The sequence below is a fragment of the Panthera onca genome, chromosome D3, assembly GCF_046562875.1.
Source record: "Panthera onca isolate mPanOnc1 chromosome D3, mPanOnc1 haplotype 2, whole genome shotgun sequence".
Lineage (NCBI taxonomy): Eukaryota > Metazoa > Chordata > Mammalia > Carnivora > Felidae > Panthera > Panthera onca.
This window is the reverse complement of record NC_138350.1, coordinates 65,172,845-65,190,184: the sequence shown is the minus strand read 5'-3', so window position 1 is coordinate 65,190,184 and position 17,340 is coordinate 65,172,845. Positions and strand designations below refer to the sequence as shown.

Genomic DNA, 17,340 nt, shown 5'->3' with positions numbered 1-17,340 from the left:
CACCCCAGGCCTGTGTCTCTGGGATGGCCACTTTTGGTGAGAAACAACGAGGCCTAGATGCGCAAGTGCAAATGCAAGAATATCACTAATGCATCTTCTGGGAAGCACGTGGTTTGTAAAAAGGACACTAACAGGTCCTCCCCCACTTTGTCCCTTGCCAGCTGTGTGACTCTGGGCAAGTTGGTTCCCCTCCCTGAGATTTAAGGGGCAAAATTAGATTGGCCTTCTGCCCTGGCTCTTCACGTGGCTGCCTTTGAATCTGATTGGGGAGGATTCCTTGTACCGCCGCTTCCCCTGACTCCTCCCTGGCTTCCCCACCTGCTCATTTTTGGCTGCCCTCTGGACCTTCCCCTCTTGGCCTTTGGGAGCCCCCTTCCCTCTGTGGCTCTCCATCTGTTTCCTTGGCCTTGATATCTTGACCGCTGCTGTAGATAAAAAATTTCACTTCTAATCTTGTAGGTCGTCAGTAGTTTGTGGCTTGGCAGAAATTAGAATCTCATGGGGAGCTTTTTTTTTTTTTTTTTTTTTTAATTTATTTTTGGGACAGAGAGAGACAGAGCATGAACGGGGGAGGGGCAGAGAGAGAGGGAGACACAGAATCGGAAACAGGCTCCAGGCTCCGAGCCGTCAGCCCGGAGCCTGACGCGGGGCTCAAACTCACAGACCGCGAGATCGTGACCTGGCTGAAGTCGGACGTTTAACCGACTGCGCCACCCAGGCGCCCCTCATGGGGAACTTTGAGAGATCCTTATGCCCACCCTGGCTAATCCCCAGACATATTAGATTGGTGTCTCCAGGGATGGGATGCAGGTGATTCCAATACGTAGCCAAGGCCTATAGAGTCGGCTGCCTGTCCCAGTTCCAGCATCCCCCTGTTCCTGGGAGGGTATAGACACTGGGGTCATGGCTGTGGTCAGAGGTTGGGTGTGATAAGAATGAGCCTGGTCCTCATGTCTCTCCCTACTACCCTATGAAGTAGGTACTGCCATTGTCCCCATTCTAGAGATGAGTAAATTGAGGACCCGAAAGCAAGGAGGAGGCAGTACACACCTTTGCTCCTTCTCCGAATGGATGACCACTCGATGTGGAACACGCTCCTGGGCTTGGGGGGCACGGCTTCTGAGCCCTCATCGGCCCTTGGGCTTGTTGTGGCTGGCTGCTCCCCACCAACACCTGGCCAGGGGCAAAATAAGACAGGTCGGTGTCTGCCCTGGCCTGTACCCTGTAAGAGCCAGGCAGGCAGCGCAGGGAAAATCACGTGCAGAAGCTGGAAAGGCAGGCGCGGTGTGCTCTGAAGCTTCATTAGTAATCACACTGGTGCATTGGATGCAAGCAGCATCTTCCCCCTTCCTCCCGCTAAAACATCCACTTCCTTTCCCCACAGAAACCATATCACAGACGCATAGACATGTCAAGAGCCAGTCTGCCTTATTACTCCAGCAAGAAACTACCCTAAGACCTACTTAACCGGGCCTTGGCCAGCGTGGATGGTGGACCTGAGCTGGCTGCCGTTTCTGCCCTTCAGCCAGTGCCTTGTCCGCCATCTGTGGCAGGGGGTGTGTGTGGCAGCTCCTCAATCTTGGAGGCCCTTTGGAACCACCAGCGTGCCTTAAAAGATGCAGGAACCCTATCCCGGACCAATTTAAAAAATTAAAGTTTTTAAATGCCCATTTTATTTAAAAGATAGCTCCAGTGAGTAGCTTGGGTTGAGAATCACTAATGTGGGTTCTTCTTACTCAAAATGTGGTCCTGGGATCAGCATCATCAAACTCATCTGGGAGCATGTTATAAATGCAGAATCTCAGGTTCCACTGGACTGTCAGAATCAGAGTCTGCACTTCAACAAGATTCCCCAGCTGTTTCTGTGTACATTAAAGTTTGACAAGCATGAGTCTATGGGGAGGTAAGGGTCTGGGGCTATGACCAGCTACAATAAACCCTCTGCTGAACTTTATTATTTCAGATTTCCACACATGGGGGAGCACAGCACGCTCCTCACTTGGGACAGGGTTTCTCAAAGCTGGGTCTGAGAATCGACACCATCAAGTCACCCTGGCGGCTTTGCTGGGATGCTCATTCCTGTGCCCACCCCACATTGATCAGCTGGAGTATTTGGTGGTCCCTAAGTATGCAGCTTTAACACATTCTTTAACACTTTTTTTTTAATGTTTACTTATTTTTGAGAGAAAGAGAGAGAGAGAGTGCTAACAGGGGAGGGACAGAGATAGAGGGAGACACAGAATCTGAAATGGCTCTAGGCTCTGAGCTGTCAGCACAGAGCCCAACATGGGGCTCAAACCCACGAACCACAAGATCTGGACCCAGGCCAAAGTCGCGCTTAGCCAACTAAACCACCTAGGCACCCCTTAACACTTTCTGCTTGGAGCTCCAGTGGACTCTAGAGTTAGATGATTTAGTGGTTTGGAATAGCACCTGGGCATTGTTGTCTGAACAAACTGGAAAACTGAGGCTCGGCATGGTTTCTGAAGCTTACCTACAAACGGTGAGCCATGTGACTCTCAGCCCCCAACCCTTTCCTCTGCATTTTGTTGCTCAGAGTCTGGTTTGTGGGCCAGCTCCACGGACATCAAATGCAGACTCTTGGGTCCCATCTCAGACTGACCGACTTGGAATCTTTTTTAAACCAGATCCCCAGCTAACTTTGCGTGCACACTGAAGTTGAAAAACTGGTCTAGATCACACTTCTCAGATAAAAATGGCTTTAGCAAAGCTTAGAATATAGCAAGACCAACAACCAGAGAGTATGTGGGACACATATGAGCAAGGAGAGGGGTTTTGTCTATCTTCTCAGATTCAAAGGTAAAACATGCAACCATGTCCATTTCCTCTAGGCTCAGGGTGGGGAAGAAACTATTTCAGCATCCTGTCTGTGGGTCAGCATCGGGCCATAACTCCCCATGCTGGAGAAGCCCCCCCTCCCCCCCAACCCCGATCCCATGCTTGAGATACACCTGGAACATAAGCCTGCCATAGGACACCTGTGCAGACAGGTTTTGCACCAAGGGACAAGGGGGTATCATACATCACCTGATAAAGTGGGGCATTCTCCCAGAGCACCTATCCCAAGTGTGCATCTGCCAGGCTAGAAGGGCCCTTCTGCTGGCCCATTGCTTCTCGTTCCTTATATGTGGAGTGTCAGCTGCCCCAGCCACACCTGGGCGGAGGAATATTTTACCTTAGCCTCCTAGACCGAGAATTGCATGGAGTTTCAAGATCACACTCTACCTCTTGTGTCCAGAAATATCAACTTACCAAAGTCACACCATTCATTAATCATAGCACAGCCAGGAGTTGCTCCCAGCTCTCCTGACACCTGATTTGAGGCTCTATAAATGGCTGCAGAAGGTCTGGCTCACCTTTCATGCCCTGGCCCTTCATTTTTAGCCTCCCAGATTCTGCTACCTGCTTAGGTCCCAGGAAAGTGGGGCAGGGCCCATATTACTATGTGGTCCTAGCATTGATGTCCCAGCCACAAAAAGCAAAAACAAGAAATATCTTTCCTTCCCTTGGCAACTTATTTTGGTCTTTATTTAGGGTGAGCTGGGGAGGAGGCACCACATATGGCCTGACACAGGGTTGGCTCTGGGTCTCAGACGGGTATTACTGGGGTGCTGGGCTCCACCTCCAGGTGGAGGGCAGTGGCCCCTCTGGCTGTGCTGGATAACAGTTGAGAAAGAAAAGCGGGAACATTGCCACCAAGAAGACTGGAGATAAAGTAACACATTCCCCGCGGCTGTGAAAATACTTAAAGATAAGGGGATAGCAGTTTACTGCTGCTTTTGGGTCAGATTCCCAGGACTTTCATAATGGATAAAGGCGATTTCAAGAATATCATGAACACATCTATCAAATGTTCCAAAAATAAATGTTCCATTGATGTGGTGGGGGATACAAAGAAAACAACAGTAACACTGGCCAGGAACCAGACTCACTCATCTCTGCATGGCGTTTTTCATTGACAGTTTCTCCAATGCAGGCATGGCTCTCAGAAAGAAATGTGTAGATGCCATAGGCAGCCCTTGCAAACTCAATATATGGAACTATGGCAGATATTTTGGAGGGGTACCCTCCATTTCGATCTCATGTTGTTATGAAGATAAGACAAAAGGCTCTGGGAAATATTTTGCAGGGCTCACATATCAGATACCTTTTCAGTGAGGTCACGTCCCTCGGATGGCACATGACCCTCTGCCTCCTTCAGTCAGAAGGGCTCCTGGTCCCAGTGCACACCTGGCATTTTATACCTGCCTTCACTGACTCTTACCTTGTCAAGTGTCAATTATGTGTTCTTGTCTGTCACCTTCACAGGATGGTGAGGTCCTTGGAAGCCTGGGTTATACCTGATTGTCTCGGCTCCCCCAGCACCTACCATAAGCCTGGTATTCTGTAGGCACTCAGAAGCATTTGCTGAATAAATTGATGAGGGGTAATTATACTACACATTTTAGTCTCTGAATGGTATAACAAACAATCATTGGATATTTCAGGGTGTGAACTATTTTTAAGAATAATACATCTCATCATAATTGTTAAATGCTTGATAAATATTGAAATAAAGGTGAGAGTCTTTCATTGGTTGACAGAGGTAATAGCTGAGTTGTGTAGGGCTTTGCAGGTTACAGGGTAAGAGCTGATTATTTTCCGTGGTACTTGGATACAAGAAGGGAAGTTTATAAATGGTGATACAATGCTTGGCCATCCATGACCAACCAACCAGAAACCCAGGAATACTGTGAAAGTGGCTGGAAGAACCCGGTTAATTACAGAGAAAGAAACAGGTCACTGAAGACAGAGATCATGCTTGATAGGATTTGTTTTCAATAACCGGCATGTTCCATAGGTTCCTTCTGGGTGGCCACAAAGGCCTAAGTGGTTCAGAGGTGGGGCTGGGTGTTCTATAGCCCAAGAGCAATTTTGTTCATAACTCACTTTTTCTGCCCCTAACATCATGGCACACATAGAAAATAGCGTGTGGCACGGTGCAGTAAATAGATAATGTTGTTTATGGCCAGAGGGCGTAGGCCCTCGGACTCCTGGCCGAGGCACACCTGGCCCCTCGGAGGGCCAGTGGTTGCTCTGCCAGCCCAGCTCTGTGTGCTCTGCTATACACGGTTGGAAAGCTCTGTCCCTCATAGCCCGTGGGTAAACCTTAGCGGCTCACTAACTCCTCGGCCTCCCTGCCTTGTGTAGGAGCCACGGCTCTCCTACTCTGACAAGCTTTATTAAGCATCCCAATGCATGTAGCTTCACACTGCCATTTCAGGGGCACTGTGTCCGCCCTCGAGGATTGCCACCATCCTGTGTTTTTATGGGCAAGAGTCCAGCAACGCTTTCCTCCCGTTGACTCACACAAGGAAAGAACAGTTATGAGCCACAGTATTTGTTCAGAAACACTTTCTGGAGAGCAGTGTCCCATAGCACTTATACCTCTACTGACGTCGAACGTACAGAAAATGTCAACCATTCAAATACCAGGGCTAAAAAAGAATTTGTAGAGGAGGCTGTCAAATTTTGAAGCCTATTGTAATTTCTTTGAGAGGAACCGAGCAAACCCAAACCATGTATGACATCGTTCAGAGGATGAAAACTGATCTAGTCCATCTTACTGAAAGTCAATCTTTAATCAAGCAGGCCCACACCGAAATTATTTCTACAAGTTGTCTTCCTCAGATTTTGAACAGGTGTTACTGTCTCCTGCAGGTGGATCGATGCCATCCACACATCACTTACAATGTCCATCATATGGAACATCTGGAACCTACCATCAAGATCCATTTGTTACTCCTCCCAAAACAAGAGTTACCTCCCAACCCCACCCCCCCACTCCAAACCCACCTGTGTATCATTGCATCTGTGACACCAAATAAAAGGCCAGGGAAAGTTCTGGGCCATTGTACACCAGCTTCTTCTCTGGTAGCGGTGTTTCCATACCCCTTGCCCCACATCCTCTTTCCTCTGCCTCCCTTCTCTCCATTATCTATGGCAGACATAGCTAATTAGTCATAGCAGTCTCTCTCAATATGTTCCCCAAACAGCCTCAGACTCCTTTTTAACACAATTCTCAGACAACCAATACTAATTATTTAGAGTTGGCACTTGAGAGTAAACTAATTTTCTCCCTCTAGCCTTAAAGGGAGGTGTCGATGCTGTACAAGTTTGAGACAAGGGGTATATCAAGGCTATGGTGTTGGCAGCTAGCAGAGAGGCCTGGCCACAGAGAGGCCTGGCCACAGGCATCTTCAAGCCTCACAGGATAGCCTTCCCTCAGCAAGGTCACAAAAGCTCACATCCTTTGGTGCCAGTTTTGGAGGAGATTGCATGCCTTACAAGGTTGTCCATTCTCTGATAAGATAACTTCAATATCCTGGAATCTTCCTTATGGGGTGGCTGTCTTCCAGAAACACTCTCTGTACTGCACATAATATGTCTACAGTAATCTAAGATGGCTGTGTAAGAGAGGAGCACCAGAGGTACAGGTTGTTAAGTTGGGATGTTATGATGTTTGTATATACTGAGATCGTCTAGTTCTATTGGCATGTCTGAGGAAGGGGTACTGAGGAGAGGGGCCAAGATGCCTGGACCAGGTACCTCCACCCTGGAAACAGCAGGTAATGATGCCTGGGAAGGAAGTTTTCAAATTTACTGCATTAGCTCCCCACAGTTCAAGTCCACATGGTGCTGCCCCAGGAACCACACTGATGTCAGAGCATTGGGTCACAAAATTGTGGAAAGGATAACAAATAGTGTGAAGGCTCACCCAGTGGGCAGCTAGTTCAGTAAGGGGATTGAAGGTGGTGGTTCCATCACCACATGAGGTGTGAGTTGGGACCCCTGGACTTTTTTCCAGGCTCTTTTATCATCTGGACAGGTCCTCGGACAAACCATGGTTTCCTTATCTATAAAGTAAGGGCTTGAACTATACCTATTTAATAGCTCTTTCAGCTAGAAGCTTCCAGAATCTAAACTCTCTTTAGAATACTTAGTAACATTCCCCATCTCAGGACTAGCTTCCCCAGACACCACAGCTCAACAGAAGAAAGGGATAAAAAGATCAGCCTTTCTTTTTTTGTCTCTTCCTTTGAAAAGTCAGATGGTCTTGTTGGCTGGGGTGGGGGTGGGGGGACCTACGGTTCAGTTCTCTCCCACAAGACCTCTTACCTGGGCTCCTTTTGATGTTATGCACAGGGTTGGAGGAATCTAGACCATTGGGATGTGGCAAGAAGCTTCTTTCAGACTGAGTGGAGTTTCTGGTCCTCAACTCCGGATGCTGGACTTTCCTCTAAACCCAAAGCCCTTCGCTTCCTGGATCCCTTCTGCCCATCCTCTTGCTGGTCCTCTGTAAGTTCACTTTACATTCCTTGATCCTATGCCTGGCACACGTCTTCCAGTTGAGAAAGGGTATCATGGAGGAGGAGGGAGAGGAAAGACAAATCTTCTTTTTGCAGCTTGCTCTCACACTGGCCTTCCTGACAAAAGATTACCTTCTACACACCCTGAGGAGGACTGGCTCTGGCTACCATGGTTTTCCCACCTGCTTTGATCAGGCAGGTTTCCTTTAAAGGGGCAGAGCGAAGGATTGTGTAGTAGGAGCTTCCCTGCCCTTCCTAAATTACTCCTTTCATTAGAAACTGGCTCTAGCACTTGCCTTTAAAGTAATCATCTAAGTGTTGTCTCCTCAGGGGGCCAATTTGCCTTCGAACCTCAATAAACTCCCTTAATTCCCCATATAGGCAGGGCACGGGCTGGGGAACAGTATTGCCATCAGCATCTTGATGGAAATTTCTGCATAGTCCAATAATAGATGCTGTCTTTCTGGTTCTGTGGAAAATTTCAGACCTGTCCTCCTTCTGACTTTTCCTGATGGGGGTCCCAGGGACTCACCATGAGACCCTCTCAGAGCAAGAAGGGCATGACCTAACTCCTGCCTCCAGAAAGGACTTGAGGTCTATATATTAGGAAAGATGGCCCTCCCACATCCCATAGGGCTGTGGGGTCTGGTGGGCTGGAGTTTGAGGAGGGGGGCCCAATCTAAACATGTTTTGTTTGGCTTTGTGGTATGATGGGTCAAGCATCATTCCCCCCACCCCCGCCCCAGCCAGCCCCAGGTTTGTGTACCTCCCCCCTGCTGCACCCCTTCCATGCACACACACACATACTCTGTCAGTGATGGGGTGTGAGGTGGCCTACCCAGGTTTAGAAATAAAACCTCACACTGAGGAAATTAGCTACACCTGAGTAGACAATCTCCCCACTGACGTCAAAGGCCCCCTTCCCACCATGCCAGGTGTTTTAGAACTGCCAAAGAAGGGTCCTGATCACGGAGATCCTTCTGAAGAAGGAAAGCAAACAAAGGGGGGAGGAGCTGGAGGGCCCAACATTCCAGGGACAGGTGTGGAGCTGACTAGAGATCAGTCCCCTGCAGGGTCCCTACTTTGGTGTTGCTAGCTCAGGGCCCATGGATGTCTGCCAATGACACTTTTCCTTGTTCCCCAGCTGGCAGTCCTTGGCTCAGCCCTGCATGCCCTATCTGTTATCCTCTTGCTCTGGTCTTTCCTGAGGGCTCCTGAACTTCTTGTGGTGTAGTCCCTCCAGACCCCTAAGCATCCATCCGCCCTAGAAGTGACAGGAAATATGCCATCTGAGCACAACATGTAACTGGTGTGAAAAGACAGGAAATAATTCTGAGGAGCCATTCACAAGCTCACATGCAGCCCGTGGGCAACTTAGACATGTAGAGTATCTATCATACACACTAAGGGTGGGGCAATCAAGTGCTGTCCTGTAAGACAGAAGATCAAGATGGAATCTTGTCCCAGATAGATCTTACTGAAGGCTGCAGCTCAGATACCACGGCTCCCCAAGACATCTATCTCTACAGATTATTTCCTTAAAGCCTCAATCAGAATTCACATCAGAACTAAGTTTTCTTCACAGATCTCATGGGTCCATTCAACTCCACACTTCCAATCTTGTAGAGGGAGGAGGGATGCACTGACCACTAGGGGCTAAACTTGGGGAGGTCAGATTTTTCCAGCATAGGCCAGAGTTTAGGTGGAATAAATGCATGCTGAGTTAGATGGTCTCCAAAGAGCGACTTCCTTCACTTAATTCTGTTCCGGCAGCCCATTCAGCTGTAGGAGGGGGCTGGGGGCTCCTACTTATCCATTTACAGAGAGTAAGAAAGACTTTTTTTTTTTTTTTTTTTTTAGCAATTCCTCATCTCTCTCCTTGGAGTCTTGCAATTCTGGTTTCACTAGGGACAGAAGTGTTCCCTATGTATTCTTCTATCTTCTTTGAATGGCAAGAGGCGGGAAAAGCCAGGCAAGTAAAACAGTTTCACATAAAAAGTGAATGCCTTTCAAGTTGCCAAATGAAACTGTGGTTTATTGAGTAGAAAGCATACCCACACTGAAACTGCCAACTCCTAACTAGTTTGGATTATAGCTATCCCCAGACTCTCACAACCTTTATGACCCAAGGAAACAAAGCTCAGACTCATATAGGAAGCATAAACAAACTGGGGCACATGGGTTTGATGTAACTACAAATGCAGGCCATGAAGATTTGAGTTTCCAAATGGGCAGATCTTAGAAGACTGACCCAAAGAAGAACTCCCCGAGAGGGGAGAGTGATAGGGGACAGTAATTCAAGGACAAGGCATAGTTGTGTGATGTTGGCCCCTCAACTTGCATCTGCACAAGCAACCATGTTGAGCATTTTGGTAAACTAACCAAGTGGCTAAAGGTCAAGCTATAGGAAAATCTGTAAAGGCAACAATGATATGCTTTTGGTACATTTGATCTCCATATTCTTAACTTTTTGTCATCTCAGTGATGCTTCTTTCTCATTCCTCTATAGGAATCCAGGGCCAGAATATCACAGAAACTATTGTTGGAAGAGAGAGGCTACATTGTCATCTGGTCTACCCCCACCCAAAGCAAGCATTCCCAACAGGCGTCTAGTACTGCCATTGTTCTTGTATTGCCAAAGCAGGGAACTCAGGGTCTCACAGGACTATTTCTCAGACAACTTGCATTGAGAAAAAGCACCCTTATCCATTGATTCAAAGTCTGCCTGCTTGTCATTCCCACTTAGTTGTCCTTGTTCTACCCTCTAAAGTAATGCTGAGTAAGCTGACTTCTTCCATGTGCATTACCTCATACTGCAGATAGCCATGGTCCTAACCATTTCTTTTCTTCTCCAAGCCAAATATAACAGTGTCATTATCATTTCTGATGAAATAACGGGGCTTCAGACCTCATTCACCCAGCTTGGCCTCACCTAGCATGTCCTCCATTGCCAAAGACTCTCTCAAAGTATGCTACCCACTTTTTTCCTACTTTCCCCTCCTTTTTCATCCAACCTATTCTCAGAAGTGACTCCTTCAACTTAAGATGCAAATGATTGATCATGCTTATTATGTTACCTTCCCGGGATTGTTTATATTTTAACAGGTTCAAAGTCCTGACCTGAGGGGATGGCTAGGAATGTTTGGGCATCAGCTAATGGCAAGATAGAGGACAAGAGACAAGGCACAGAAATCTTCTTGGGACCCTTACCTTCTTTCTTGATACTTTTCCTGGACAGAAGACCAATCTAACCAGATAATTCACTCAAAATAATGAAACTGGTGCTGTGAACTTACATGACTTAGGCAATCTGTGGTGTTATCCTCATCATCACCTCAGGTGAGACTATTCACCTGGCCAAGCAAATTCCCATAAAATGAATTCCTTGAAGGCAGGAGCTGGGTTGATTCTTTCCTGGTTTGTTGTCAAGTAGAGACCTGAGTAACATATTAATAGTTCCTCATACATGTCTTCTGGATGAATGAGTGAATGAGGTCAGACCATAAGGCAGAATTTCTAGGGCCTTGGCTCATGAAAATTGGCAAGTGGCCTTGGGCACAACAACAACAAAACAATATAAACATACATGGATATTGGAGTTTGGTCCCCATCCCTAAGATTTTCTGAAATGAAACATACAATTTTTTCAGCTAAAAAATTCAACTTATCTCTTGAATTGAAGGAAAGAAAGGCTACTGTTGGGATTTGAATCAGTGACCTGCAAGATCAAATGGAAGAAATATCTCAAAGCAAAGCAAAAATACAAATGGTAAAAACTGCGAAGGAGGTAAAGCAACTTGGAACAGAGGTCAAGGAGACTGAACACGTAGATAATAGGCATTCTGGATATAGAAGAAGGAAAGGATGGAGAAAGAGCAATAATCAGACAAATGTTGGAAGAAAAGCTGCTGAGCTGAAGAAAGATTTAAGTGTTGCAGATTTAAAGGCAGGACTGATGAGACAAGACGCACACTTATGCTTTACTTAATAAAATTCCTGAAATCCACTGATACGGAGAAGATCTCACAATCTTCTAGAAAGAAAGAACAGGTTATTTACAAAGGAAAAAAATAATGAAATTGACATCAGAGTTTTTATTTGTAACACTTGAAAGCCAGAAAATAAAGAGCAATGGTTACAGGCAGCTGAAGGAAAGGCTGGGGCCCAGGGACCCCCAGCCAAAATGCCATTCACATGCAGGGCAAAGAAACTTTGTGGATGTGCAGAGTCTGAGAACACGTCACCCATATTCTCTCATATTATTTGAACAAAACACTCAATATTCAAGCAAGGGTTCTAAACAAGTAACAAATGAATCACAACAAAACGGGAAGGTGCAGAATAGAGGAAACAGTGATAGAAAGTAACATGTCCACTATACGTAGTGAACTCCAAATGGACAATGATAGAATTACTGGGAATGTGGGGCATAGAGGCCAAGGAAGGATTCTTGCAAAAATAAGAGGTAAGAGAAAAAAACTGAAAATGATAAATAATCTCAGCATAGATCCAGGGGTGGGTGATACTGGAGAAGTAAAAGTATTGTAAGAATGGGGGCATAGGGGAGGAGAATAGTGAAAGTGGCATATGGGCTTTAGTTCCTCAGAGTGGGGAAGGAGCATTGGAGAAGTGGGAAATCTTGTCAGGGTAAACTATTTGGCATCTTGTTTTTATATAATAATAGAGAAATATACTTTTGATCATGAGTGTTGGGAAAGAAGCAGAATGACTAGTGAAATGGAAAAGAATGGTAGATCTTCCAAATGAACAAAGGAAAGAAAGAAAAAGATAATAACGTGATCAAACTTGCCAAATGAGGAAAATGAAAAAGCAAAAGCAGTAATCACAAATAAATGGTACAAAATAAAGTAAGGTGGAAGAAGTAAAACCAGCATATTGATGGTTACACTAAATAGGAAGAGATTAAATTATCCTATTAAATTATAGAAACACTAAGATTAGGTTAAATACAAAAACTTTGCTAAATGCTATTTTTAAGAAATACAGTTAAAAGAAAATGATGAAGGTTGAAACAAAGGGATAAGAAAACACTAGGAAGAAAATAGGTATGGCAACATTAATGTCAGGTTGGAATAAAGTTAAAAGCATGAATGAGGATAGAAATAGGTAGCATGTAATAGTAAAAGATAACATTTATGAAAAATCAATGACAGTTATAGTCACTGGGCACCAAGCAAGGTAGTTGCTAAATATTTGAGACAAATGTCATAAAAATGCAAAGAGAGTTTCATGAAACTATACAATTATAGTTGAATTTTAATAAACTCTTTTCAGAATTAAGATCCTATAGACAAACAATAAACAAGCACATAGAAGAACTGAATGATGCAATTAATAAATAAATTTAATAGGTATTTCCTTCAAATCAAAAATTTGCATTTTTTATCTCCAAAATCAATCAAGTACTTGGCTACAAACAGAGATTCATATAATTTTAAAATAGAGATTTTACAGGCCATCCTCTCTGCGCATAATCTAATAAAACTAGATATACAAAATTAAAATATATCAAAAGATCCCAAGTGCTAGAAATTAAGCAATACATTAAATAATTTTTGGACCAAAGAGAAATCAAAACTAAAATTACAAACTATTTAAAAACTGATTAAAGTAGAATACTTTATTCCAAAACCTATATCACACAGCTATAGTTGTACTCAGGGGGAAATTAATAGCCTTAAAATGCCTTTGTTGCTAAGGAGAAAGATGTAAAATGAAGAAACTTCACATCAATTTTAAAACATTAGGAGAAAATGAACATTTAAATAAATTATGGGAAAACAGGAGAAAGAAATCAATAAAATAGAAAACAAACCAAACTGTAGAAAGGGCAAATGAATCTCAAACTGCTTCTTTGAAAAAGACAATAAAACGGATGAACCCCTCACATACTTGATTAGGGAAAAGAGGGAGCAAAATTCCATAAGACTGGAAAGAGAAAGGAGAGCCATAGATACAGGACGGATTGAAATTACTGTATGAGAACATTATGAGTAACACTATGGCAACATTGGTTTAAATCTAAAGAAGATGCATTATTTCTTAGCAAACAAACTGAAGTTTTGACCAAGAAGACGTAGAGAACTTGACAATGGAACTTGGCTATGTCAGTTATCATAGACAAGACTGAAAGATGAGCTGAGATTGATCATTTAAAAATACAGCAGAACGACACTGTTTCATGGCAGACGGTGGAGCTCTTCCATGAGGAGTAGAGGAGACTGGAAAGGGGGTGGGGATGATGAGGTCAGAGGGAGGAGATGCGAAGGTCTGAGGAGGGAATAGTGGAGACAGGGAGGGGGGTGTGATTGGGACAGGTTAGGACAGCACCTCCTCTACTATCCCCTGATGCCCAACATACATTCCTTCTCTTTTTAATGCCTATTTATGTTCAGCCATATTTACGTCCAACTACCATTTGTGCACCCAAGAGCTGCTGCTTGGAGTTTAGGATGATAGCAGCAAAGCAGCTGGGATGTGTACCCCAAATCTCTTCTCCTTCTCTCCTGGTGGCTCGCTCCTGTGCAACCTCATGTTGGTGGTAGTGTCTCTGCTGTTAAGGCTCCTGCCCCTACTCATCCAGGGGGGCAGTGGGATGGGAAGGAGCTGGTGAAGTCAGGACAAGGTCACTGCAGGGAGTTCTCCAACCCCCCTATCACTATTTGGGCTACTTCAGAGGACATCTGGGCATCTGTTTATGGCCCACGTGCAGGACCTGCATAGGGCTGACTTTTCTTAGAGGGATGGGGAATTCTCATTTCTGCCCCACCCTTCTCCATGCTCATGAGAGACACAAAGCATCTGCCCACCAGGCTGGCTTAATAAGATTTGTTCTGCTCCAGGAGGAGCCTGTTTGACCACATTTGGGAAATACCATCGATTTTCTGCCTCTTAATCCCAAAAGATGTCTTTTGAAAACATTTCATCACTCCTGGACAACATCTCTTGGCAAGAATTCAGTGATTCACAATACTTCATCCAGACAGTTCTTTCTTATTTTAAATTAGTAGGTGTTTTCCTATTTCTACCTACATATCTGGCCATCTTTATTATAGTGTATTATAGAATTTCTGAGGCCCTATGGTTTTTGCTGAACATACTTTTTCCTTTTTCTGAACCACTTAGCTTTTATCCATGTTTCTTCATTGAATTTGACAGCTGGCAATGCAGTTAACATTTAATTTCTACAGGGGTGAAAGTGGGAACTTGGGAGGAAAAAAAAACCCAATACCTGTAACTGAAGTGGACCTTGTTAGTGACAGAGACGTGGGGTGAGAAAGAGACGGACAAGAGACACTCCTGTCCAAGTACACACACACATACATACATACACCCCCAAATAGTTTTCCTGTCCTGGAAATCCAATACAAAGTACAGTTTAAACACAGCTCCCATCAGATCCAGTTCTTGGGGTGGAGAGTCTCCTGGGCTTAAAGGAAAGGAAAGTAGGTTTCCAGGTGCAATTGTCCATAATGAATGAACAGGTCAACTGGTTCTGTTATCTCTTGTTAGAATGTTTTGGGGGTGGCTCTCCCCTCCCTTTTGGGTAATTTAGCCCTGCCTGGAAGCCTGGCAGGGAACTGAAGCCCCCGTCCTTTGTACAGAGGGGTTCATGCATCTCAGAATGGCAGGACCCTCTGGCCCTCACCACTACTCCCCTCCAAGCTTGGGATTGTAGGAGCCTCCCTGCTCTTCCTGCTGGAAACTCCTGTACTAAAGGTCAGGTTTCTCCCCCTCTCTCATGGTGGTATGCCTGTTGGCAGAGGTGGAAACAGAGTGAGGGAATGGAGGAGGGGGAATCTTAGGGGTGGCTCCCAGACATTTCCGTGGAAGGAGAGCCTGTTTAAAACTGTAGCCCCTAGTGCCTGGGGTCTATCAAAGAGCCTCAGATCTTCCAGATTCTGGTCATAGTAATCTCACTTTCCTAAAAAGCTTCCAGTATCACCCAGCATATAAATGGTTATGTGGCTGTCTGTTGTAAAGAATTTGGTGATGTCCTATGGGCCTGCTGCCCACAAGCTCCTAACCATTATTATGGTGAACATCCATGTCAGGCACTGGCTAAGTTCAGCTTTTGGGTCCAAACTAGTTTGTTTGTTTAATAGAGTCTTCTTGGAATACAACCATGTTCATTCATTTATATGTTGTCCAAGACTGTTTCATGCTATAATGACACAAGTGAGTCTTTCTATAGACAGAATAAAAAATATTTACTATTTGACCCTTTCCAGAAAAAGTTTGCTGAGCCCTGATCTACATATAAAGACTGAATGTAAGCTAATGGCTGTAATTGGGAAGTTAAAGTATGAAATTCATGGATACTTGTTGGTCCTACTCAGGCTAACCATTTGTTTTAAGTATCACAGACTTGATAAAGCTTCCAACACCCATAAGCAAATAGGAAAATGAAATAAATTTCCCCAGATTTTCACACATTGAACTCAGATACTTTTCTCAATTGAGATCTCTACTCAAAGTTGCTGGTTTGACTTATACTGAGAAATGCTTATCCTTCATAATTTTATCCTCCATAATAAAACTCATATATGGGATTCTAATCTTTATTAATTGCTTCCTGCTATTAGATATCATCTTGCCCTTTCCTCTGACCAATGAATGTTTGAAATATCCTATTTAGACACTCCCAATTCCCTAATGATCTCTTTTGACTTTAACAGTCTATCAGTGTGAAATTCCTCTTTTTTTGTAAAGCTGGGTGTGCCCATCAACCACTAGCTAAGTGCACTAAGGCACCTTCAACTCTTTGTGCATATCCCCTGAATTTCCACACACTCTGTTTCTGTATCTGCCTAGGAACCACTCAGCAAGTTCAATTTTACAGCATCTATTATTTAAACATGCCAAGAAGATCATCTTGTAATCATCTTCCCAAAAGACTAAATAGAAACGTTTTTGCTTTAAGACAATGACATTTAAAGCACATGTCTTACTTCTAACTCCAGCAAGCTCATACCAACATTCTCTAATGTCACACATGGATAGTTATGGTGATCTGTGCAGAGAGAGAAAAATCAGCCATCAGGATAAGGGAGGTACAGGTGTGTTTGGTTACACAGGTGCAAGGAGAGGCACAGAAGGTGAGTGCTGCTGCTGATTGACCCAGAGTTGAGACCACAGGGAGCAGACACCAGGTCCAGGCAAAGAGCATTTCAGCCTAGAAATGGGCTAGTCACCGCTGGGGGACTTCTCTTCTTCAATGTTCTTCACTGTCAGGTAGTAGATGCGGTTGGCCTCTGGGTAGGTGACTTTGCTGAGTGGGAGCTTATAGATGGCAGGGTTGTTGGTTGTCAGGAGCAGGAAGATGAGGGTGGAGAGGCAGAAGGCCCAGGTGCCTGACGGCACACCAATCTGGAAGCAAAAGCATTGGGGTCTGAAAATGGTCCTAGGCTCCAGGGACCCTGGGGGAGAAGGCTGTGGTAGCAGCTGAGGATGGGGATCCTTCCCTATTGATGACATCGGTTTTTAGGCTCATAAGATAAGGTTAGTTTGGTCTAGGAATCTGAGATATTGGTACCTTTGGGCACAATCAGAATCTTTTAATGATGGAGTTGAAAATCAGCCTAGGTACGACTTCCCACATCCAGCCACACACAAGTACCTCCATCTGTCCATCTAGGTTCTCCACTGCTGGTTATACCACTCTTTTGTGCACACACACAGCCACCTCCAACACACCTCAGAGGCACATATATGCAATTTCCAGTCCTTCTCTGGACATTTGTCCTGGATAAACCTTGACAAAGGCATTGTGTGGATACAAGCTACCAGAATGCATTCAGGATTCTTTCACAAACTGTAAATGTCCTAAAGCCCTGGCTGGGACAGGCATGTTCAGGAGAATCCAAACTTACCACAGACATTATGTTGGACAGGGCTGCTCCCATGTATGCACAGAACAGGGCTGTGGAAAAATAAGGACCATGGAGTC

The 17,340-nt window shown here is 44.8% G+C and overlaps 1 protein-coding gene across 6 annotated transcripts in view; it reads right to left on the bottom strand.

The window, feature by feature from the left end:
* The window catches only part of SLC14A2 (solute carrier family 14 member 2), a 425,016-nt gene that overhangs the window by 14,101 nt on the left and 393,575 nt on the right, over window positions 1-17,340 (bottom strand). For 5 of the 6 annotated variants that reach the window (XM_060613727.3, XM_060613732.3, XM_060613730.3 and 2 more), the window contains 2 exons: window positions 17,264-17,313; window positions 12,757-16,760 (listed from right to left, as the gene is read on the bottom strand). In XM_060613727.3, the coding sequence (XP_060469710.1) occupies window positions 16,578-16,760; window positions 17,264-17,313 (233 nt within the window). In that variant the 3' untranslated portion in view covers window positions 12,757-16,577. Of the gene's footprint in view, window positions 1-1,050; window positions 1,174-12,756; window positions 16,761-17,263; window positions 17,314-17,340 lie in introns of those variants that run through there. The other variant, XM_078435288.2, reaches the window with a different exon arrangement.